Raw genomic sequence first — 26,808 nt, 5'->3', positions numbered from 1 at the left:
AAAAATAATAATTCTAAATTTTAAAGGATGAAAAATAATGAAGACTTTTTATATGGACCAAAAAAAACCTACTTGTTTTGCAGTGACTAAGAACATATTTGAGTCTAAATTATATATATAAATAATCACTATTTTGAATATAGAAATTATATTTAAAATTTGTGTATAAGTAGACATTTTTAAATATATAAATTATATTTTTATTTTAAAATACATAATTTATATTATGACAGAAGACTGTATTTAAGTATTAATAATTTATTTTTAAAATGTTAAATTTTAATTTATAAATAAAAAATTAAATTAGATAAAAAAAAATTAAAATAATTCCTAAAAGTGCTCCATCGAAAAATAGTCCATAAAAACCCTTTCATTCAATATAGTCATTCTCGTTTAATGTATAGGATTTAATTAATAAATAAATATGATAAATAAAAGATGAATAAGATAAGAAGTTAAAAGAATTTTTAGAAACATTCTCGCCAATTAATAATCTCGCTCTCATGCAAGATTGTTATTTGCATTTAATATATAGGGATTGATTATTATACTATTTATTTTAATTTTCAATAAAATATTTGATATTTAAACAAAAATTACAAGTTTAAAATTAATTAAAAACAGTCAAAAACATAATTTCTTAAATATACTTTCTTTTTATTTTTAAGTATTTTCTTGTAAAAGGAAAAAAAATAAAATTAAAAAGAGATTTCACTAAAGATAATCAACTAAGTTTCAATAGAGTGGTTCCATGTTGGTTCGAGTAATATTGAATTCGATTCCCTTAAATAAATAAATAAATTGCAAGAATCAAAATTAAAACCCGTTCATTTTATTAGGACTAAAGTTATATTTAAGAAAAAAAATATAGCTTTAGAGATTCTAATTGTTGGAAATAATAAAACTGATGTATTAGAATTAAAAATAAAACTGTTATATCATCAATAAAAGGCATATGTATAAAATAAAATTAAAAGAAAAAGGAAACAACACAATAAATAGGTAACGAGGATGAGTACCTCCGAAAATATTAATTTGACGGGGAAGTGAATCACCAACAACGGGGTCCAACATTTGGCGAAAACCTTCATTTACTTCAACAATGCAACAAGAGATAGATAAGAAAAAATTGAGTCATATTTTAGAAGTTCAACAAAAATGAAGAAAATAATATGTAAAATAGTAATGTTATGATGCCACAAAGACGATAATAAAGTTTATTGTAAAGGAAAAAAAGTTAGGCATCTTGATTCCATCCCATCTCCTCTGACGTGGATTTGGCAGACCCAACTCACAGTCACAGTCACAACAGGCATAACAACATATTTGGTTTGCACTACAAAAAAAATAGGTAATTATTGGCGGGTTTTTTTTTTGCGGTTTCCATAAACCGCCAAAAAATGTTACTAATGTACAAATTATTGACACTTTCTGGCGGTTTTAAACCGCAAGAATGTAAACATTACAAGTGTTGGCACTTTCTGGCGGTTTTAAACCGCCAGAACGTTTAGTAATTTTTTTATTAAAATTAAACTTAAAAGAAAACATTTTTAAAACGAAATCCGGCAAGTAACGGTAAGTATGCAGGGTACTTTGGGAAGAAAACCAATTCGGAAGAGAGTGAAGCTTCGTTTCGTTTAGTTTTCTTCTTCCACTGAATCCCATGGCGAAACTGAAGCACACGCCAGCTTCTAGCAAGCCTGGTACATTTCAATTTCAACTTTTTGCTTTCGATTTTCGCAAAACCCTCATTTCCGCAAACTTCGTTCAGTTCCTCGATCTCAATCTTGAACTTTTGAAGCTCAACAAGAGCTGATTACACCAAGATTTTGAATTCTCAATCTGGATCTTCGACGCTCGAAGCTTGATTAGCCAAGGTCTTCGACGGGTTCCGGAATCTAGAAGTCGCGGAGCCTTTCGAGGAGCTTCACAGCATGGTGAATTTTCTTGCTGAGTTTTTATTTATTTATTTATTTGCCTTAGGGTTTTAACTTAATGTGAACTGGAATAATGAGTGTGCGTGCTTATTGGTGTTTTGGTTGAAATCCAGATTCGATTTAAGAATATTTGTTCTTTGAACTTGACTTAGTTTCTGGGACCTTTCCCTTCTAATAACTTAACTTTTGTTTCGTTAATTAATGAAAATTATTGATTCTTTTTTAATTTTTTGCTAATGTGGTGTTGCTTCTCATCGTCATTATCTTGCTTATAATTAAATTATTCATGACTGAATTGAAAACAAATTATTTTGAGGGAAATATCATGTAGATATTGCTCCTTTGACAGTTCTAAAAAATTTATGCACCAAGAAAATTGAAATAACAGGGATGAATATGCTGAGTCCTACTAGAATTTAGTTGATATTATGGTGTATTGGTGAATTTACTTTTTTCAGCAAGTTGAAATTAATTAAATTAGTTTTGAGAATATTTTGTTTAACTTAGTTATGGATGCTAAAGAGTAAAGATTGTCACTTAGTGGAGTGTTAATGAAGTTTGATTTATTGTTGCAAACGGATGGTATATGACCTTTCACAATGCTTGTTATGAGACTTTCTTGCATCGTCTTGGAAAGAGTTCCTGTCACAATGACCAAAATATTGAGAATTTGATGAAGAAATTTAATCAAGATTTAGTATATTGTCATGCACTTGATGACATAAAGCTAACAAGCTATGTACATGATATGGTATCGGTTGATAGCTCATAGCTTGATATGTCTTTAAATGATGAGACGCTAAATTTAAAGTATAATAGGAAATTGTTGAAGCATATTGGGAAATTAAATCAGTTTGATTAATCTTGCAGGTGAGAGAAACCCAGCATACAAGACTCTGTTTAAATCTTTGGTAGATTTTGGGGATGTTTGATCGTATTTGATTGTCGGTCAAGTGAGATCCCTATATTATTGATATTTGAGGTGGTACTGGTGGTTTTTAAGTCAGAAATAATGTTGTTTTATGTCTAGAATAAGCTAAAATATCAGTAATTTTTCTGCATTAAAAATTGTAGTTTATAGCAAAAAAATGGAGGTGTTCTTAGATTATTGTTGAATTTTGTTGCTAATGCTTAGCATGATATGCACCTGGTTTTTACCCTTTAATTATAAAAATATGTATTAATATGGAGGTGGTCTTCAAGGTTGATCTTTTCAGTTTGGTCTGTTGTTTGGGTGTTGTCATTGTCCTAAATTCAAACTGAAATAATTTTGAACAAGTATAATTTCTCAAGAAATTGGTTCCCATTTATTTGAGATAATTTTGGACATGCAAAATTAAAACGTGTTGATCCACATTGCAAGTCTATATATCAACCATCTTTATTCCATAACTGACAGCTTCAGTGGCATGCATCTCAATGCATTATTTAATGTTTATTCTTGTGTGGTGATGTATTTCCAACCTTATCAATGCAGGATAGCCGAGGTAGCTGGTACTTGCCCTGTTTGTCGTAGGAACATGAAAAAGGTTAGGAAGATTTTCACTGTTTGATCAGTGCACTGCCTAGTGTAGAGTAAATAAACTAAAGTAAACTAAAGCATAAGAAGCTCCCATATTCTCTTAGTCTCTTTCTCACCCTGCCTTGTTGACCTTCTAGATTTAGTTTCTGCGATGTTGGTGACTTAAGGGTTGTTGCTCATAGCAGCTCATGGAGTTGTAGGAAACATGATGTGTCACAACATTGGCTTGTTTTTTCAAAACATTTCCAGATCCAAAACATTGGTTGCAAACGGTGGGCAGCATCATGTAAAAAGAACAAGTTAAATGTAATTTTTTCAAAACTTGGTTTTGGTTATTTTGAAGTCTTAAATAATAACTTTCTGATTTTCCTCTTATTCTTTGTCACAGCCTTGCAAAGGTGCACCAACAGTAAGAGCCACTTTTTTAAACATTCTTTTCTTCAATATGTGTAATGAGTCAATTCTTTTGAGTTTCAAATGTTGCTTTGAACATTTAGGACGAAGTGAACCATGGAAACATGATTCATTATCAAAATTCATCTTTAGTAGACATTAAAATAAATTCATCTTTTTGGTTTTATATCAAAATTAGTAAAATTATTATTTAAGAGTTACTTGAATTAAATAATAATATAATATAGTCATTATTAATTTTAAATTATTAATATAATTAGTAACAATTTTAAATAATAATTTGATAAATACCTATAGATTATTATTTCTCAATTTATAATATGAATGTGTTTTTAAAATAATTTTTAATCTATTTTTTAAAATAAGAAAAATGTATTGATATAATGTAGAATGACATTAAACTGTTATCAGAAAATGTGAGGAAAAAAAAATGCAATTTTGTGGCGGTTTAAAACCGCCAGAAATGTTAAATCATGAAAAATTTAGATGAATTTTGTAGCGGTTTTAAACCCTCAGAAACCGTAAAACAAGTAACATTAAAATGCATTTTATAGCGGTCTAAAACCGCCACAAAGTGATTGAATTTTCTGACGCACAAAACCGGCGTTTACAAAGTATACGCCACAACCCGTTTTTGGCGACTGTGGATCCGGCGGTCATTAATGACGCTGGTAATACCATTTGTGGAACCGTCAAAGTAACCGCCACAAATCGCACATTTTTTTGTAGTGTTGGCAGTCAAACCATCGTGGATTATGATAACTCAAACATGTTTTAACTAAATATTAGGATGTTTGGTTACCAAAATAGAATTAGGTTCAACTAGGAAAAATTATAGAATATATATGGAGCTGCTTTTACTTCATTTAAAATTCATTTTGAATTTTTAGTTGTTGAACTTTTTCTTATTCACTTTCACACTTATTTATTCTTTTAATTTAGATATCTTGTGTTTTTTTCTTTTCCGTGTATTAGATATTTTGTGATTGATGCTTATATTAATTTAATATGTATATTAATTATGTTGGTACAAATGATAATAATTTGTTTTATATCAAGTTATTTAAAGTTTGAATAAATTATATTGAAAAGAGTATTTATTTTATAAAGATAAAAATTAGTAACTAATTTAATACATTTAAGAAGTTTGAATAGACTATATTCTGGACTTATCTAAAAAGAAACTTTATATATAAGATCAAATATAAATATATGATTGAACTTATATTCAATTAACATTATTTAAACTACATTTTGTAAGTTTTATCATCTTAATTTTGTTGTGTAACTATAACTTTTTATATTTAAAGGATATTTTTGTCGTATTTTTCGTATTAAAGTTTACTCTTCCAATTAAACTATGAAAATTGAGTAAAGGAAAAAGATGATTACCAATTAGAAGATATTCAACATTTAAATAGGATAAAAAAAATGCAAATCTTTATTTAGAGAAGTTTAAGAAGCGTAAAAAAAATAAAAGTCATCATTTCAATTCATATCTAAAAAATGTTAAGTACATATTACTTACCTTGTAATGGATTCAATGCACCCTGTGGATCCATTGAAGAGGAACCAATGATGTTTTGCCTTGCTTCGTTGCCACAATAAACTGAGCATATAGCAATGCCTTTCCCTGGTGTTTTGTCTAAATGTGCTTTAATTCTTGAAAAACCTCCACTAAATTCAGAATTACAATGCTTACACTTCCACCTCTTGTTTTCTTCAATGATGATGACTTCATTCGTGTACTTTGGATCACCTTTCCGTCGACCCATGATTTATTTCCTAAACACACAACTAATTTTAAATATTTATGCATCATATGGTCCTATTATATGATATAGGAACAACTTGTATTTGTGTTTGACTTAATCGTATAATGAGTCTATTTCTTAAACTTCATAAAAATAAAAATAAAATATTTAAAAAGTAGATAAGAATTATTTATTAAAAAATATAAGCATAATTTATCTTTACAAAAGCTAATACTTTAGAAAAATACATTTAATAAATCCAATTACTGTTGATGGAGTTTAATGAAAGTTCGATTTGGTGTTATCATATATAGTGGGGTAGAAATGATCAAATTTTTAACACCAATTACTGGAGCCGAGGCTCTCGAAAAGTAGTGATTTACTCTATTTCTATGCTTGCCATTAATATGGTAAGTTAAACCATGGTTGTTGCTGTAGTACGCATACACATGTTACAATTTGGTGTCAAATGTTAATAGTATCCACAAAAAATGAGGGAGGTAAGTTGGATTCATATATACTAACTACAGTGAATCTAAGTAAGTTGTTGTTGATGCATTAGTAAAGTATGGGATGTCATGTCAATTTTGTCTTTCTGTTTCATGTTGCTCCATCTTATATTTATAATGCCTTCAGGGCAAACTCTACCTGTATTTCTTTCTCTAGAGGGTTTTAGTCCCTTCCAATAAATGTCCTTTTCAACAAAAAATAAAAAATAAAACTTCACATGATATTGCAGTCTAATTACACAACCAACATTTTAAGTCCTCTTAATTTTTATAATAAATGAATTAGTGTATTGAATGTTTTTGTATATTATTGACACATATTTTTAAGGCTTAATTAATTTTTTTTGTCCTATAATATATAATTAATTATTTTATTCTTGTTATCATACAGACAAATTATTATGGTCTAAAGGATTGTAAAACTCAGTTTAATTAGTATTATATAACTAACCGAATATTTTTCTTGATATATAGGATATAAAGTCATATAACTGCAAAAATAATTTAAACACCAGATTAGGATTTGGATAATTCATGAGATTCTAAACTGTAAGTATTTAAGTAACTATTTACAGCACCATTAACTTTGATTTCCAATCTACCGTATCCAACTAATATCAAAAGCAAAAAATTGATAAATAAAGTAAAATAAAATAAAAAGAAGCTGATGAAAATCTAAAGTATGATCATAAAATACTACAAAACCAAAGAAAAAAAAATGCGATTACCAAATAATGTCCTCCCAGCAGCTGGTGGTTGTGATTGCTGATTAATACTGCAACTCTGTTTGAATATCTCAAAAAAAAAATTTCAAAATTGTTGGAGAGATATGAGAAATAAAGAGGAAATTAGTAGATAGATCTGGTTTCCAAAACTTGCTAGCGAGATCAGAACCTCACTTCTGAACCAAAACTTGGGAATAGGTATTCTATTCAGATTAAAGAACCATAGGGTTAAATATTGTTGCTTAGAGACAATAAGACCAATGCATATTTTCCGTGAAGATTAGTTCCTTCTAAGAATTTAGCAAATTCCTTAGCAATGTATCATAAAAGTAAGACACCAAGCTTCAAAAGTTGATTTCTTTACGGTAGTTTGCGGAAGGATAAGACTACTAAAACTTGAGTTTTAAACAGAGTTTTGGGTCCGCACTGTTTGCAAACTAATTATTTCATAAATTACATAGTTTTTAAGTTAAGTTCCTTCATAAGTTTATTATTAATATTTAATGCACTCATGAGTTTAATGAATACTAATTTTTTTTATATAGTTAATGAAATCTATTTAAAGTGAATTAGAAAACAATGAAAAGAAATTGTATTTTTATGGAGTGAATCAGATTAAATTTCATATAAACAGTTAAAAGTGTTTGAGCAACTATTTACTTTGATTTTTCAGCTACTTTATGAAATGAAAAATTCGATAAATAAAAATAAGTGAAAGAAAATCTCATCTCAGGTATGACAAGCAATTTTCATTACAACATAAAAGAAGAAAAAAAGAAATTACCGAATGATAGCGTTGGAGGTGTGGAGCACTGTGTTTGAATATTTAAAAATTGAAGAGTGGATTCAGAAATAAAGAGGAAAGAAGAGAGATTTGAGGATAACCTGAAGGAATAGCAATTCAATTCACTCTGTTATATAGGCTATTCCAGAGAAAGATACAATTTCCTGGAAAGTGCAATACACATTCATAAAGTAAAGTAAATTCAAAAGTTGAGGACAATCATGACTTCAATTGTTAAACATATCTTCTCAGATTCCATTAACTTGTACTAGTAATACTTAAATCGAAGGAAGCATTGAACTCCAAAAAATAGAATTAGCATCAAAATTCATTTATTTGTAACAAAACTTTATTTAAAAAGAAATATGAATTTAATGCTTGAGTCTACTAAAAAGTGATTGTACAAGTTGAAAACAACTTGAAAAAAAAAATCTGGAAATAGAATACAATTTTAAAGATTGCATTTAAGATTTATAATACAAGCAAGTTGTCCCTCCCGCTTAATGGAATTGAAGAGTTGATAATAGTGTGTGAAATGAGGTGTTGACCGTACTACTTTGCAGGAAATGTCATGAAGAAAGGTATCCTACATAAACGCGTGATTGAAGGAGACTTGACCCCACTCAACCTTTTTCTTTTTTAATTATTATTATTACATATGATAGAAACATAAAAAAAGAATAAAAATAAATAAAAGATTTGAAGTAAAAGTAACTAGAATTCTGTCTGGGAGAGACTTGACTTAACAAATAAATTTTCAGTATATAAGTAAAAGATATAAAATAAAAAAATAATAATATATAAATATAAAAAAGTTAGTGAATATTTGTAGTATTAACTTTTCTATCTTACAAGTTAAATTTTTAAGATTTGAAATTAAATTTTTATTTAAAAACTTATTATTAGTAAATATAAATATTACATGCAAATACATATACCGAGTTTTAATATAATTCCATAATTTTCTTTTTTCATAATCAAGTGCAATAATCTCCACACATGATCGATGAGAAACTAATTTATATATGTACAAGATTTTTCATCCATTCTATAGTATTCTTCAGTGATTTGATTGTACTATAGATACATGTATATGAATTAATCGAAGGATATTTTTTTTAACAAATATGATGTTGATTACTAAGAAAAAAATCCATCTTAAGGAAAATCACAAGCTTAGGAAAAGGACATCTATACGTTGATTAATTCACTAAAATCAGTAATATATAGTAACATTTTATTTTAGAATACAGTCTTCTATGAACTAAGGGCGGTGTTGAATTCATATCAGCCGGTCACAACTCATAGATGGTATAAATACATTGCGTTATGTAACAAATAACCTAATTTACAAAGAATATAAAGCATAGGAAGCAAAATATGTTAGCAAAATGAGATTTACAACAAAGGAAATGCATTGGCAAGTGAGTCATCTAACTCAAACATTCCAAGGCCCAGATTTATTTTGTAAAAATTTAGTTGTTGAGTCGTGATCTCTACTCCTCCAGCTACTCTGAGACTCATTGAAGAAAGATGAACTATCTTGGCTCCCAAAAGCCATCCTTCTAAACATTTTGATTTGTGTAGAATCGAAAATCGAACTCTGCCCTGGTTTCATGCCATTGTTGATATCCGTAAACTCATCTAATATATATCTTCAGGCACTAAATGCCATGCAGCATGTCTAGTTCAAGAGAATAAAATTACCTGACTCATACTCTGAGACCCGCTACCCTTCTTTCACTCTCTCCCTCACTTCATTTTCACTCTCAATTCTCACTCACATTTCCTTACCCTCTCTTTTCCATGATTCTTTTTCTCTGATCTTGGGTGGCTGTGGTGATCTTAGGAGCTGAGTAGTGGTGTTGGAGGCTTTAGCTGAACGCGGATTTCTTTCTTCCTTCTCTGTTCACCATCTTTTTCAAGCTTCTTCTCCATTTCTTCTTCCCGGAGCTCGAAATCTTCACACCGAGGTAAGGGAAGCTAGGATTCATGCTGGCTGTACGAAAATGAGTTTAGCAACTCATAAATGGTTGGATGATTTGATGATGGATGGCTGAAATGATGAAAATGGGTTTTCGGGGTTTCGGGATTTTTGATGAAATTTGGGGATTTTGATGATTTGTGGTTGCATGCTGAAAATGAGCTGGTGTTTGTATTGTTGGGTGAAAATGTAGAGTTTTGGGCCGATTGCATGTGTTTGGATGACTTGATTGTGCAGATTTTGAAGAAATCTTCGAAGTTGAAGGGTTTCTGGTTGAGAGCACGTCGGGAGCGTGACCATCAGAGGGCTCCATTTGTCAAGCCCGTTGGGCGCAAGGTTGTGTGCGCCGGGCAAGCTTGATGATGGATGCCCCTGAATGGCTCACGCCGGGCGTGGTTGGACCACGCTGGGCGCGTTATCCGTCAGTGACCCACTTTGTTGTGATTCTGGTGTGGCGCCGGGCTTGACCTTGTCTCGCTGGGCGTGGAGACTCCTTGGGAGTTTCTGCCAAAGGAGGCACCGGGCGCAATTGTTATTGCAACGGGCGTGAGACCTTGGGGAGGTCTCTGCCTACCTTGCGCCGAGCGCGGGTTTGGCACACCGGGCGCGTGAGGCTCTTTGGAGTCTCTACCTCCTAGCACGCCGGGCGCAATTGGAATTGTGCCGGGCGGGTTTGAGCCTTGGTGCTCTCTGGTTGGGCCACGCCGGGCGCGACCATGAGTGCGCCGGGCACGGATGAGTGTTTTCTTATATGCTGTTGTATGTTGTTATATGATGATATAAGTTGATGTTTGCTGAGCTGAGTTGTTATTGATAAATGTTGTTAAGATGATTAATAATATTGTTGTGCTGTGAGTTATTTCTGCTGAATTATGATGTTTAAGTTATGTTGTATAAAGATGAGCTGTACCATATGCTATATGCTATTATTGTTGTTATGTTGTGCTGTGCTGCATGCTGATATAAACTGTTGTAGGCTGTAGGCTGAGCTGTTGTAGGAGATCTCCAAGCTGATATGCTTGACGATGCATTGTGTGTTTACCGATGTTTTTGCTTAATGATGTGAGTTGTATATGTGATGAGTTGTATGCTGATGATTGCTGAACTAGATGATGTGCTGATAAGCTGTAGTTGTTTCTAATTGTTGTACTTATATATCTATATATACTGATTCTTTTTACTAGCTTACCCTTTGTTGTTTCCATGTGGTTTGAACTGCAATGATCATACTGTGTATAGGAGCAGAGCAGGTTTAGGATTAGTGTCTTGAGGTGGGTGTATAGCTGACAGATGCAGTGGATGTATTTTTGATGTTTTTGCTGTTTTGACTACTTAGTGTAGCATTGCTAGATGTATTTTGTATACTCTAATTTTTAAGCTCTCAAGCTAGACCTTGTGTGTATATTTTAGCTGCTTATATATATATATATATATATATATATATATATATATATATATATATATATGCATGCTCTTTCCTGCGTGGTATTGTTATTGTTGTGAGCTATGTGACAGCCAGGTGGGTCGTTACACATACGTAGCCTCTTCACCAAGGAGTGGCGTACACAGGCTGCAACAGCTTCGATCATCCAAAACATTTCATTTCTATCATAGTTCTTTCCCAGTCTTGGATCCACCAAAACTTCTAAATCTTCATTGTCAAGTGCTATCTCGATAATAAAAGATGTTTGATGACTTGATATCTCGATGAATAATGCGTGGATGGCCTGATAAAATAATTAAAACGAAATAAGAAGATAAACAGTGTAATATGCTATAAAATCCAAAAAAGATAGTGTAAAAACATAAGTAATTGTGAATGTAGAATCAACAATAATGCAACCATGTCTGATGTTAGCATCTTTATTGTGGTTGCAAAATTTCTAAAGAACTTGGTGCACTTAGTTTAAAGAAAAATATGTACTTAAAAGAATGTCTCCAACTCCAAACATAAAAAGAACATGTAGTACTATGGATATACAGTGTCTTCAGTTTATAATTATACACATGAGAATAATATGGAAAAGAAGAAACTTACAGTCTTCATGCAGGTAAGCTATTCCACGAGCTGCACCAGCAGCAACCTTGACTCTAGTAGACCAATCCAGAACTGGTCTATTTTCACCTGAGAAATTTTTAAATTTACTGGTCAAGTTTTAGATCAAGGTTTAGGTAAACAATAAAGTCCTTAAACCTAAAACATGGGTTTATAAGAGCATGAATTGTATATTCAAGTGCAACAACGATGGTGATAATAATTAATTCATGGAAAAACAATAAATTCTGTCTTTCTTTTCTCGTGTTATAGTGAATACTTATAAATCCATCATTTTTAATATTATTTAAGTTCACTAAAATATTAAAATAACATAAAAAGAAGTGTTCAAATCATTCGTCATCATGCCAATAAATGAACTTGAAATGATACTATCGGGATTGATCGAACACATTTTTAGCCTAAAACAAATCCTGAAAAAGACTTTTTTAAAATTAATAATAATATTTTTGATAAAAAAAATGTTTTTTTATATGAGCCTCGTAAAAAAGTAATTATATTTGCATATTATTTAAAGATGACCTTTTTGGGTGAAATTTTAAAAATACAAAAAATGATTTTTGAGTTATAAAAAAATATATAAATATTAATAATATATATATATATATATATATATATATATATATATATATATATATATATCTTTTTTAAGAGGCACTCCTAAAACAGTGTAATTTTTGTACAAGTTTTCTTAAAAAAAATATTCGCAGAATATTTTTGTAAATTTTCTTGCAATAATAATCTCATAAAATTTTTTTACGAATTTATTTGCGAAAAATAATTTATAAATATTTCTTACAATTTTTTTATGAAAAGTAATCTACAAGAAATTTTTGTAAATTTTGCTACAATTTTAATGATCATAGAAATTTTTTTTCATGGTAAAAATTTGCAGAAAATATTATAAGAATTTTATTTTGTTTCTTGCATATTTTTTTGTAAAAATGAATTCGCAAGTAATGTTTACTAGATGGTAGAAAAATTTTGCAAGTAACTTTTCCTACGAATTTTCCTGCCAATTTTAATCCGCAGGAAAAATCAAAAAAAATTTAAATTTATAAGTTTAATATTTTAAAAAAATTTCAAGTCTCACATCGATTGAAAATAAAATAATTAAAGAGTATTTAAGTTGGGGCAACACTTACCTTACAAGTTGATTTGTGTGGTGGAGTGTTAGTCTTATAACCTACAATCTTAGAATTTAAAAGATTATGTATCACATGTTAGAGGTTTGAAAACAAATGCTTCTGATGAATTTATTGTGAGCATTTGAAAGTTGAAGAATTATTGATATAATTTATAATAATTTCTTTAATTTTTTTCATAAAAAATATTACTGTAGAATTTTTTGCAAAAATATTCGCAGGAAACTTTCCTGCGAATTTTTTTCGCAGTAAAATTTCTTGTGAATTTTAAAATTCACAAAAACATATTATTCACGAAGGTATTACCTACAGAAAAAATTTCACAGAAAAATTTGTAGGAACAATATTTCCTGAAAATTTTTATAAAAATTAACAGGAAAAGTCGCATGTAATAAAAGAAATTCTAGTAGTAAGGATCTAAAACAAGGATTTGATTGACCTTATACTTGGACTTGTCCTCATAATTCTTTCATGGTTTATCAAAAGAATATATCAAACAAATCTATTGTATAAAGCATGGAAAGCAAGGGAGGGAAACATATTCTTGCTAAGCAAATGATCATCAGCGCAAATGTTAAATGGTTCCAAAAATTGAAATTGACACCACACTTGATGTTGGGATACAAACAAGTCCCACATCGATAAAATAATACAAGAAATAACAACTTATATAATACAAATATACTTCAATGATAGAGAAGTCTTTTGGGTGATGACCAAAAGCAAAATCCTGAGAGCTAACTAAAGCCCAAAATGGATAATATCTTATCATTGTAGAGTATATTTGTGTAATAAACAAATACCATAAAATGACCCCATCACTTGACACTGTTTGCTGTAGTCTTAAATGGTAAGAGAGGCAATGTATGAGTTTTGTATGCAGTATTTATACTAGCTAGATGTGTGATTTGTAGTTTTGGGCCCTTCAACAAAATTAGACTCTAATGATCACTCTTTTTCTCTTTTGAAATTATTTTTCTAAGCTTTTAGTCATCACCCAAAAGAACCATCAATCATTAGAGTATATATGTGTTTTATAAATTGTTATTTTTTTTATTTTATCAATGTGATACTTGTTTGTATTCCAACAGTCTTAATTTATTTTTTATTTTAAACAACTGATTAAAGGTGTCAAAAGAAATTATTTTAATAATATTGAATGTTCTCTAATTGATAACTTGCGTTTGCTGTCAAAAAGGCCTTTTCCAAAATGGAGAGCAAGTTAAATATCAACAGCTAATGTTTCTTTTTAAAAAGTGGTCATATATGGCAAGAGGTCAAATCTGAGAACGTAAACTCAGCAATATGTTTAAGATCTTTATCTATTTCTTGTTTCAGGAATTATTTCAATATATTTTTAAAATAGTGTAACAAAGAAAGGCACTTGACATTACGATATAAGAAAGGTTTAGCTAATTCTACACAACACATGGGGAATTATGCGGGAATGAAAATTCTTTTATTTATCCTGATTCCATATACCTGATTTGGCAATCTCAGCAAAAAAACGTTATATCTTAAAGTATGCGCGCATTCACAAAAAACAATGTAATTGACAATCTACTTAATAAAAAACAACAGAGTTAAATATTGTTTCTCTCTAAGATAATGAGACCAAGACGCATGACTTCTAGTTTGATGTGGAATGTATTGTAAAACTAATATAATTTTTTGTGCATTATGATTATGAACATAGTATTCAATCATATGCAGAGTTGGGTGATTTGGCTTTAATTAAGTTCGTTTCAAATTTATGGAATTTTACAGCCTCATGTCATCAAACATGATACAACTTCAATGAGAAGTTGTATAGCTACAAAATAGATCTTCATGTTTTTTGCACCCATTCAATATTAAAGAATGCTAGTTATACCGCAGGGTTTCATTTCATTTGATACACTACTTAGTTCCTCTGAATATAATTCTAACGAATATGATTGTAAGTCATAATATCAAGTTTACTTAGTTCAAGTATGAACTCTTGGGTTTGGCCCCACTTTATATATCATTGGATTGCATCTAGACGCTCTCAATCGTAGAATAAACATGTCAGCCTATACACAGTGCTGGTGAAATTAATAAATTAATGAGAGAAATTGTCAACGTGGCATTGTATTAATGTTTATTATTAAAAATTAATTAGATTGTGGTATGCAACGAAGAGTGTTATAAGAAAGTGTAAAGGCCTAAGAAGAAACAACTAGATTGATGATATTGATTTTATTAACTGCAAGAGGTGAAATCCTTGATAACAGGGCAAGAAAAAGTATATAAGAAAAGGTCCAGTAGCACATGGTTGAAGAACAAAAATTTAAGTATCCTCAACATGTGAACAATGGACTAATCTTTGAAAAAGGCTGAATAAAACTTTAGTTTTTAAATATAGCAATACGTAAATTTCTTTATTTACGATCTTTGATTTGAAAGAATGATAAAATTGAATTAGTCATCCATTTGTAAGACAAGATTTATTTATCCGAAAGGGAAATATATTCTTGCTTAAACCAATTACCAATTACGATAATAATAATAATGAATGTAAAAGTAGAATCAGAATAAGAAATTAGCAGAGTGAATCACAGGAGTTGTATTTCAGGCAACCTTTCTAAAATGGGACAGTAATAAGACTTCAATACTTTCTGAGATGCACAGACTAAAACTCCTTCATACACTGTATGCAACTGTGGTAGATCAAACAAATACAGTGTGGTCAACTTGGGGAGTGTAATACTACCAACACCTCTGTTACTCGCTGCAAATATCTCCTTCATTGAATCACAATCCCATACTTGAATTTTCACCAACTTTGCAAGTGATGGCACTAACTCTAATGTCAGCAACGTCTCTATTTTATGGTATTCTGAGATTTCAAAATGCACGACATGACGGAACACCTCTGTCCGAGTCTGAGGAGTAAGCATGTGAAAATCAGCAACATATTCTTTGCAAATGGCCGTTTGGATAAACTTACACGAGGAACAAAGACTAAAACAAAACAAGCTCTTCAGTTTTGTGCAGTCTTTAATGGAAATTTTTTTGAAAGACGAAGGATCCTTAGACGACAAAGCAGCACATAAGTATTCCCATTGATTATTGTGATATACATTCAAATCCACAAGGTCTCTTGGCAGTAAATAGGGTTTTTCTGTGCAGTCTGTAAACAATAATCTTCGAAAATTAAACTCTTGGAAAATTTCTTCTTGGTACCAGTAGTAGTCGCACTTTCCAAAATAAATACGATAAGTTTTAGGTCCATAACCGTTGTTAAAGATTTGTTGGACATAATGATTGTGGTTATCCCGGTCCAGAAAGCCTCCTTGAAAACATTCAAGCATAGTCATCCCTTTTGCATCTTCTACTTTTTTAATCGAACAACTGCTGAGATCCAAATATTGCATATTGGTCAAACGAGATAGTACACCTTCTGCTACTGGTAATGGTATAAAACGATTCTGGGACAAATCAAGGCATTTCAAATTTACTAGATTTTCCAAGCCTTGCGGTACTTGGTCGATGGGACACCATGAAATGACTAATGTTGACAATGCTTGTAGCTTCTCCAGTGGAGGTATATTTTTTAAATTTTCACATCTTCTAAGCACTAAAGAAATAAGAGACCTCAGGTTAGACAGCGAATTCGGTAATGATATTAATTTTGTATTATATGATAGATCAAGAACTGCCAGAGCATTCATGTGTGTAAAAAAAGAGTCTGGAATATGACCGATGGGATTATAAGATAAAATTAGGGTGGACAAGCGTGGACATTTAGGCAATGCACCCTCTGGAATTTCTTCTATTTCGTTCAACGTCAAAGAAACTGCCTCCAAATCATCTCTCCATTCCCGCATGTCAGGTATCTTTTCCAATTTTTTGTTAATTTTTACCATGTACTTGTGTTTCATTATATCGCATGCCATGTTCCTCACCAGATCATGCATTCTTGGATTCAACCCATCCTGCAACAACAAAGAATGGTTTATGAGTTTATCTAGTATCACATACCCCTCATCAATCATTTCCTCCAAACTCCTCTTTCCATTCAATAGTCCCCTGTCAACAAGCTTTTTAACCCAATTCTCTTTATTACCATGAGGTAATAGTGCACAGTATAAGAACCAATTTTGCAAGTCCTTGTCAATAAAATTATCATAGCTACGCTTTAGTACAGTTTTCACCTCTTCTCCCATTTCAAAATTTTCAACTTTATACAATGCATGCTTCCACCAATGAATGTCATCGTGCCCCTTCATGCTTCTAGCCATCACACTGATTTGCAAGTGGTAAACCATCGCACTTCTTTACAACGGATCTTGCAATCTTTTCTACTTCAGGGGGAAGCGTTGCAGGTATTCCATGGTGTCCTAATTTTAGCAAAAATAACTCCCAATCCATATCTTTCTCAAAATTTCCATTTAAAGGATACACTGTTATCATATGATGTTGCAAACAATCCATCTGTTGACACACATGTTTCAAACGACTTGTGATAATCAATTTGATGCCATTCATTCTGAGAGGAATTCTGACTTTCTCTAGATCAATATATTTCCAAACATCATCCAAAATAAGTACTGAATTTTCTATTTTCTCCAACTCAGATGCCAAAATTGTTGCTCTACTTCTCTCATCATCTCCGTAAAGCTTTACCCCCATTGTTTCCGCAATGTGGTGTTGCAATTTGAGAATGGTGAAATCATGGGAAACAGTGACCCAGAAGACATGCTTGAAACTTTTCTTTCTTTTGATCTCATTCTCCATATAAGTTGCTAGGAATGTTTTCCCCACTCCCCCCAAATCCTGTATTTTAATCGATCCTAACTGCTGCATGTCATGATCTGCTCTTGTTTTGAGGTCCTGTAGTTCATTCAACCAATGGTCAACTCGACTCTTTGGCTTCTTGCCCCGTGACTCCAACCATTGTAATTGACCCTTAATGTCTTCTTCCTCTCTTGTTAGATCGCAAACCAACACATTTAAATCACGTTCGCAATCATCGCTGCTTCCACTCACTTCACTCTCACCTGCTACAAAACCTCTATGCATTGTTTTTGTCATTGCTTCATTAAAAATTATATATACTCAAATCTCATCAATTTACTTTTTCATATCATGCCAACCGTAACAAATATAATAAAAATGTACTTAGTTTAAAATTTAGAGTCAAAACCTTTATTGTGTCAAGTAATAAAACTGATTATTGAATAAACCTGTATACTTACAATAAATTATATACTTCACCATATGATTATTATTAGTTAAAATTTATTAAAAATGAAAAATTATAAGTGAGATGACTAAATACATGCAAAGTGAGATTCACAATATATGGTTTCAAATATAAGTAAAAAAATGTGTTAAAAAAAGCGTAAAAATGTGTGCCAGTAAATATTTCTCAAAGTAATGATTGGAAAAAGTTTCATATGAAGTTCTTCTCTGACGCAGACCCACACTCATAATGAAATTTATGACTGAAAAATAAAAAGTTTATGACTAAAAGCACAAATGTGAAGAGAAAGAAAAGAACACGGTAAGTAGGAATAGGATGCATATATACCTCCGAGTAAAGATGTTGATTCTACATTTATTTGATCGTTACCAAAAGTGTCAATCATTTGGTGATCACCTTCCGCCACTTCAATGCAACATGGGATACATTAAGAAAATTCTCATCATTTTTAAACTTCAACGAAAAAAAGGTAAAGCAAAGTATAGGAATAACTTACTATCCCAAAGGTGAAAAATAACAAAGCTAGTAATCAAGGAAATATTTGTTCATCAATAGTAGAGAAGATAAATATCAGCACATACACACAAATGTTATTATTATATAATTAGTATAACTTTTATATTTTATTTAATAAAAATATTTAAAAATTATTAATATTTAATAGGTTAATTCACGTTATATTTGATTTTCAAATTTAAAGGCATTGAGTTTAATCTGATCTTTATAAAAATGATTAATTTATAATATTATTTTTTATTATTTAAAAATTTAAAAATAACAAAGCTGGTAATCAAGGAAATATTTATTCATCAATAGTAGAGAAGATAAATATCAGCACATACACAAATGTTATTATTATATCACTATTATAATATCACTTCATATTTTATATTTTATTTAATAAAAATATTTTTAAAAAATCATAAATATTTAATAGATTTATCATTTAAAAATTTAAGAATAAAATTATTTAAAAAATATATAAATAACTAATCATGATTAAAATATTATATATGCTTATCCACATACTTTATTAAAACTTTTAATTTATCACCACTTTTAATATTTCACAATTTATTTTAACTAGTAATTTAACAGTGATAATTTTGGACACATGTTTACACTTTCATGAACTCTATGAGTTTTTATATTTCTAGGGACTAAAGTGTCAGTAACATATGCTTTTAAGAATTTTAATGGTGTTTCACTCAATATATGATAGGATAATTACTAATATTATGCTATAATCTATTTTTTATTATGTCAGTAAAATATGATAATTTTATTATATTTTTTATCATATTATATTAGTTTAGTATATTTTTTTTATTTTATCGTGAGAGAAGGTTTTGTTAGGAAACAACAGTATAAGATAAATTTTCTCCCTCTACTTTGACATTTTCTATATACATTATTGTAATATTGTATAATATTATATTATATTATATAAATTACAAATTATATAATAAATATAACATATAGTATTAAATTTTAATCTATAAAATATATAATAATATATGTTATATAATAATATTTATATGATAATATCTACAATATTATATTATATAATAATGTATATAATATATATTATAAATTTACATTCAACATTTTATCTTATAATTTTGATATGTAAATTTAAAGTATATTATTAACTAAACTATTAAAATAAAATTTTATTATTTAAATATTTTTAAAGACAAATGTTTGAATAATAATTATAATTTTAAAAAATTATATTTTTTAAACCTAAATATTAATGTTGTATTATGATTTTAAAAATATTGTATAATTTTAAGAAAAGTAATTACATATATAAAAATAATAATTTTGTATAATATTATTAATAATAATTAAGTTATCATCTCAAATACTACTCTCAGCTATATTTAATTAACATTATTCAAACTACATTTTTGTACTTTCTATCTAAAGTTTACCTCGTAACTATAACTCTTTATATTTTAAAGATATTTTTGTCAAATTTTCCGTATTGAAGTTTACTCTTCCAATTAAACAATGAAAGTTAAGTAAAGGAAATAGATGATTACCAACTAAAAGATATTAGGACAAAAAGAATAAAAATCTGTATTTAGAGAAGCTTACGAAGCGTGGAAAAAGTAAAAGTCATCGTTTCAATTCATATCTAAAAGATGTTAAGTACATATGACTTACCTTGTAATGGATTTCATGCTCCTTGTGGATCCATTGAAGAGGAACCAATGATGTTTTGCCTTGCTTCGTTGCCACAATAAACTGAGCATACAGCAATGCCTTTCCCTGGTGTTTTCTCTAAATGTGCTTTAATTCTTGAAAAACCTCCACTAAATTCACAATTACAATGCTTACACTTCCATCTCTTGTTTTTTTCGATGATGATGACTTCATTCGTGTACTTTGGATCACCTTTCCGCCGACCCATGATTTATTTCCTAAACACACAATTAATTTTAAATATTTATGCATCATATGGTCCTATTATATGATATAGGAAGAATTTGTACCTATGTTTGACTTAATAATTGTATAATGAGTCTATTTGTTAAACTTTATAAAAAAAATCTTTTTTTTTTGATCAAGTAAAAAAAAAATCTTTAAAAAGTAGATAAGAATTATTTATTAAAAAATATATGCAAGTAACTATTTACAGCACCATTAACTCTGATTTCCAATCTACCGTGTATCCAACTAATATCAAAAGCAAAAAATTGATAAATAAAGTAAAATAAAATAAAAAGAAGCTAATGAAAATCTAAAGTATGATCATAAACCACTACAAAACCAAAGAAAAAAAATGGGATTACCAAATAATGTCCTCCCAGCAGCTGGTGGTTGTGATTGCTGATTAATGCTGCAACTCTGTTTGAATATCTCAAGTTTTGTTTCAAAATTGTTGGAGAGATATAAGAAATAAAGAGGAAATTAGTAGATAGATCTGGTCTCCAAAACTTGCTAACGAGATCAGAACCTCACCTCTGAACCACAACTTGGGAATAGGTATTCTATTCATAATAAATAACTATAGGGTTAAATATTGTTGCTTAGGACAATATTTTCCGTGAAGATTAGTTCCTTCTAAGAATTTAGCAAATTCCTTAACATTGCAGTTTTCTAGGACTGAAAATTATCTCAAACTTAAGGTTCAAAAGTTCAAGTAACAAAGGATTCGTCCTATTTTATCATTAAAATTACAATTGATAAGTGTTATGATTTCACTAAGTTTATGGCCTAGTTTGAAGCACTTATATCAATTTTCCTTGCTTTAGACTTTGTTTTTAACTCAAAACATATCTAAATTGTTAGGTGATCACATTTTGTTTTTGAATCATGTTTTTAGGTAACTTACAAGTATTTGGTTGTTGTTTTGTAGTTTAGGAGAAAGCTAGGAAAGAAGGAAGGAAGTCAAGCACAAAGTGGTGAATTTGAAGTTGAAGGAATTTTTGGTTAAGTCTCCAGGCTAAGCCCCAGATCCACGCTTAGCCTCAGCATAGTAGAGAATCCCTAGAACAGAATTTTGATCTCCACACTGAGCGTGGAACTGATGCTGAGCGTGGGAGTCCTAGAACTTCATTTCACTCCAAATCTATACCCAAGCTTAGCGTGGCTCTCACGCTTAGCGTGGATTGTGCTGACATGTCATTATTCACATAAGACAAAATCTTTTATGACCTAAAAGTGGGATTTTCGAAGATAGAAGCAAGGAGGATCATTCTTGGAGTGTGTGTGGCGGCTGGAGAGCTCTGGAACCTGCAAGATCAAGCTTCTTCCTTTCTTCATCATTTTGTAGAGTTCTACATGTCTATGTGTAGCTAAACTCACCCTTGTTGGAGTTTGATGTAACTAAACTCATTCTCATGTGTAAACTCTAAGCTATCAATCTAAGTTGTTATTCAGTTTTATTGCTCTTTTTCTGTGCATAATGCTTGTTATGGCTTGACCACCCTTAACTTGAACTTAAGGATTTTAAGAGATTGAGAAATGATTTTAAACCTTTGACTTGAAATAGAGCAGCTAATGGTGCTTATTGCTAGAGACAGAGTAAATGCCATTAGTCTTTCTTAAGCTCTTATTTTTAAAGCTGGTTTCTTGGTTAAACTATGCAAGAAATTGATAGTTTAAGTTAGCAACTTAGATGCCAACTTGTAAGAGATTAGGGTTGATTACTTTTGAGAGTGATTGATAAATTCTGAATAATAACTATTGTGAACTTAGTGATAAAATGAGAGGAAGGTTTAGTGAAGTCAAACCCCAACAATTTATTAATATTGTATTAGAATCAAGTTTTGTACTCTAAGTGTTTACCAAAATACAAAAAAGAATTGTTATTGCTTGTTTACATTATTTATTGCAACAAATCAAACTCTTATTGTTTTTCGGTAGCTTAGTATAACAAGTGAAATTGCAAAGTGTTGCGCAAGTCCATTAGGAGACGATACTCATACTTTCATTGAACTACTTATACGATTTGGTACACTTACCAAACCAGATAACAACAATCACAACAATAGAAGTCAAACTTAAAAATCCTGAGAAAGAATATCATAAAGTAAGACACCAAGCTTCAAAAGTTGATTTCCTATAAAATGCAGATCTTTCCACATAGTTTGCGGGAGGATAAGACTACTAAAACTTAAGTTTTAGACAGAGTTTTGGATCCGCATTGTTGCAAACTAATTATTTCATAAATTACATAGTTTTTAAGTAAGTTCCTTCATAAGTTTATCATTAATGCAAATGGATATTTATTAGTATTAATGAATTGAAAACTACTCGTTCCTGCAAATGGCTACGGGACAAGGTAGTCCTGCAAATGAATACTCGTTCCTTCTCCCGTTTAACATTTCTACGGATATTTATTATTAATATTTAATGCACTCATGAGTTTAATGCATACTAATTTTTTGATATAGCTAATGAAATCTATTTAAAGTGAATCAGAAAACAATAATGAAAAGAAATTGTATTTCTATGGAGTGCATCAGATTAAATTTCATATAAACAGTTAAAAGTGTTTGAGTAACCACTTACTTTGATTTTCCAGCTACTTTATGAAATGAAAAATTCGATAAATAAAAATAAGTGAAAGAAAATCTCATCTCAGGTATGACAAACAATTTTCATTACAAAATAAAAGAAGAAAAAAAGGAATTGCCGAATGATGGCGTTGGAGGTGTGGAGCAACTGTGTTTGAATATTTAAAAATTGAAGAGTGGATTCAGAAATAAAGAGGAAAGAAGAGAGATTTGAGGAGAACCTGAAGTTGAGGAATAGCAATTCAATTCGCTGTTATATAGGCTGTTCCAGAGAGAGACACAATTTCGTGGAAACTGCAATACACATTCATAAAGTAAAGTAAATTGAAGGAAGCATTGAATTCCAAAAAATATAATTTAAGACTTGACTCTACTATAAAATGATTGTACAAGTTTAAAACAACTTGCAAAAAAATAATAATATCTGGAAATAGAATACAATTTTAAAGGTTGTATTTAAGATTTATAATATAAGCAAGTTGTCCCTCCCGCTTAATGGAATTGGAGAGTTGATAATAGTGTGTGAAATGAGGTGTTGACCGTACTACTTTGCAGATAGATGATGTCATAAAGAAAGGTACCCTACGTGAATCCGTAATTGAAGGAGACTTGGCTCCGCTACAACTTTTTTTTTCTTTTTTGGTTACAGGTGGAAACATAAAATAGTCAAGGACAAATCTCGATCCAAAGTAGCTAGAATTTCATCGAGAAAAGGCTTTGACTTAGCAAAGAAATTTTCGGTACTTCCAGTGAAAATATAAAATAAAAAATAAAATTATGTTGGTGAATATTTGTAACATTAACTTTACTGTTTTATAAGTAAAACTTTTAAAATTTAAAATTAAATATTTATTTAAAAACTTATTATTAGTAATTATATATTAAATATAAATATTACACACGCATATATTATACATGCTAATTATTAATCTCATTATCATGGGATATTGTATAAATATTTATCTATTATGTTTAAATTTTATTTTGGTCTAATAATACATAAAGAAACTAAAATATAATGAGATTAAGAATTAAACCAACTAAAGTAATAACTAAAAATTAAAATACAACAACTCTGGTGGAATAACTACACTATTACAATTTAGAATTCTAAGTTAAGAATTTACATAATAATATAAAATTATTTTTTATAATTAATTATATATAAATAAATGTTAGACAACAGGATAAATACTATAGTTCTTATATCACATCTACATCTCCATTGAATTTTGCCGTTAAATTCCAACCCTATTCCCATCCCCATTTATGTGAGATTTTATCCTTTCCATTAAAAATATTTTTTGCAATTATTTATAAGACTCAAGCACAGTTTTCCATCCTTAAGTTTGTAATATTCAATAAATTTGAATTGATATTAAAGTGTTAAAAAGAAAATGTTACAGAAAGTATATTGCTAATACTTGTGCATTTGTATCACATTATATTAATTTATTATTAAGTTATATTGTTTCATAGAGGCATATTCAGAATAAAATGTGATTTTAAGGGCAGTGTTGAATTCAAATCAGCCGGTCACAACTCATAGATGGTATAAATACATTGCGTTATGTAACGAATAACCTAATTTACAAAGAATATAAAGCATAGGAAGTAAAATATGTTAGGAAAATGAGATTTACAACAAAGGAAATGCATTGGCAAGTGAGTCATCTAACTCAAACGTTCCAAGGCCCAGATTTATTTTGTGAGAATTTAGTTGTTGAGTCGTGATCTCTACTCCTCCAGCTACTCTGAGACTCATTGAAGAAAGATGAATTATCTTGGCTCCCAAATGCCATCCTTCTAAACATTCTGATTTGTGCAGATTGCTGTGCAGAATCGAAAACCAAACTCTGTCCTGGTTTCATGCCATTGTTGAGATCCGTAAACTCATCTAAGGAATCTAAAGCTCTCACCACTTGGCAAGCAAGCATGCACAGTTAATAAGTATCTTCAAAATCACAACTAATATATATCTTCTGCACTGCATGGCATGGCATGGCATGCAGCATGTCTAAAACGAGGCAAGGCTGCGGCAGGTCGGACCGTCCGGACTAAGCCAAAGGTTGACTATGGCACCATGGAGATGCCGGGATATGAGTGGGTGGACGGAGAGGTCGATATATACTTTTCGAAGTTGTCCGACCAAGGCCTGTTGGACACCTTCATCTCTTCCGAGAAGTGTTTCGGGGGTGGGGGCGAGGAGTTTCCATTGCTGGCCGAGGCGTGCGAAGACGATGGGCCGGACACCGATTTTGTGTTCTTGGAGGCGGGTCCTAATGAAGAAGACTACTTCTACGCGTACATTTGTTGGTTCGAGGACCTCGGCATAGAGTTGCCCTTTGACGATTTTGAGATGGGGGTTCTCCGAACACTAAATGTGGCGCCGACACAACTGCACCCTAATGCTTGGGCGGCCATGCAAGCATTTCGGAACTTGTGTTTTTGCCTCGGCCTAACGCCTCGGTCGCTCGCTTTCCTTTACTATTATACTTGCCGCCCGAGCAAACCGGTAAAGTGGGTTTCTTTAGCCCGGGTGCCAAAACGTGGATTTCTACGGGCCTTCACCTCTTCGTATAAAGGATTTAAAAGTGGATTTTTCAAGGTTCGTTGGGGGTCGGATATGTGGGACTGCTTTTATGACCGAGAAGACACCCCGCTCTTTCCCTTCTACTGGACGAGGCGTCCGACGCGCTTTGAGGCGTTCCCTGCCTCGAAGCTCCCTGCCGAGGAAAAGGAGATCGTGGGTTTGTTAGATCAACTGCCGAAAGAGCTTCCTGTCCGAGACCTATTGGAAATCTTTGAGACGTCTCATTTTGAGCCGGTCTTGCTAGGTATGTGTAATAGGGTTCGGTTGCTTAATCAGTTTAAATTGATGTTAAAACTTGCTTCGTTGTAGGATTGATGGCCGGAGGCAAGTTAGACGTGACTGCGATGCTTGCCAAGAGGGCGAAGGAAGCGAAGGAGAGCGGGAAAGCACCGCCGGCTAGGTGTTAAGATTTTAAATAGGCAAGCGCACCCAAGTCTCTGTAGTAAAAATAAAAGGTTGTCGAACCTCAGGGACTTGTGAGATAACTTAGATTTCTATTTTATTAGTTGATGCTTATAAATTTAAAACTGGAATAGTTACACATATTCAGATTTGAGATATATGATTTTCCAACTTCAAGAAACCAAAGAGTAATTTGATTTAAAGAAAACAGATATAAGAAACAGTTGGGATTTGACTTCATCAATCTCCCTCCTATGCATTCCTATTGATTCTTTTCAAAAGTTCCATTACCCATTGTCATTAAGTTCACTAAATTCATTCCAACCCAATCCCTTGGCATAAGAAGTTCTAAGATATCTAACTTAATGAATGATTCCTCACTTCATTTAGTTAAACATCCCGCATTAAGAACTAGAACTTGAAATAACTATTAATCTCAAGACCATTCCTGGATCTCAAAACTAATAGGTGATTCGTTCCAAGTCTAGGCTTGGAAAACGTCTTCCGACCGAATCCCAAACCCCAAAAGCATGGATAAGTGATCAGTTTATCAAAGCATTAAGAACAGGAAGAAATCACTAACATCAAGTAATGGATGATATATATATATGAATCAAAGAGAATACATAGGAGTTTGATGATTACATCTATCCCAACCCTGGAGATTAGCTCTCCATATTACAAGAAATCACCAAAACAAGTTGAGAGGTAGAAGAAGAAGAT

General features: G+C 30.9%; 2 protein-coding genes and 2 long non-coding RNA genes across 8 annotated transcripts in view; 1 reads left to right on the top strand and 3 right to left on the bottom strand.

Annotated features, from left to right (window-relative positions):
- The window catches only part of LOC109791223 (putative disease resistance protein At4g27220), a 28,055-nt gene extending 4,648 nt beyond the window's left edge, over window positions 1-23,407 (bottom strand). Inside the window, exons 1-5 of one of the 5 annotated variants that reach the window (XM_083073134.1) lie at window positions 7,646-7,888; window positions 6,865-6,919; window positions 6,588-6,627; window positions 5,402-5,658; window positions 1,020-1,094 (exon numbers count right to left, since the gene is read on the bottom strand). In XM_083073134.1, coding sequence (XP_082929260.1) covers window positions 1,020-1,094; window positions 5,402-5,648 — 322 coding nt within the window. In that variant the 5' untranslated portion in view covers window positions 5,649-5,658; window positions 6,588-6,627; window positions 6,865-6,919; window positions 7,646-7,888. The other 4 variants (XM_083073136.1, XM_083073132.1, XM_083073135.1 and 1 more) reach the window with 4 other exon arrangements.
- On the top strand, window positions 1,619-3,834 carry LOC114915301 (uncharacterized). The gene is made up of 2 exons (XR_014433421.1): window positions 1,619-1,937; window positions 2,808-3,834. It is a non-coding gene; the product is annotated as an uncharacterized LOC114915301 (long non-coding RNA).
- On the bottom strand, window positions 3,274-5,395 carry LOC145956978 (uncharacterized). Its single transcript, XR_014433420.1, has 2 exons — window positions 3,576-5,395; window positions 3,274-3,440 (listed from the first exon to the last, which is right to left on the bottom strand). It is a non-coding gene; the product is annotated as an uncharacterized LOC145956978 (long non-coding RNA).
- Window positions 14,919-17,252, bottom strand: LOC145956977 (putative disease resistance protein At1g61300). Its single transcript, XM_083073137.1, has one exon. It carries the CDS (start codon window positions 17,120-17,122, stop codon window positions 15,407-15,409), a length of 1,716 nt encoding a protein of 571 aa, XP_082929263.1. The 5' UTR covers window positions 17,123-17,252; the 3' UTR covers window positions 14,919-15,406.
- Window positions 23,408-26,808: the final 3,401 nt, after the last annotated feature.

This window comes from Cajanus cajan, chromosome 4 (assembly GCF_000230855.2).
Source record: "Cajanus cajan strain Asha chromosome 4, NIPB_CcT2T_4, whole genome shotgun sequence".
NCBI lineage: Eukaryota > Viridiplantae > Streptophyta > Magnoliopsida > Fabales > Fabaceae > Cajanus > Cajanus cajan.
Note: the sequence above shows the minus strand (reverse complement) of the source record. Positions and strands in the feature narration are given on the sequence as shown.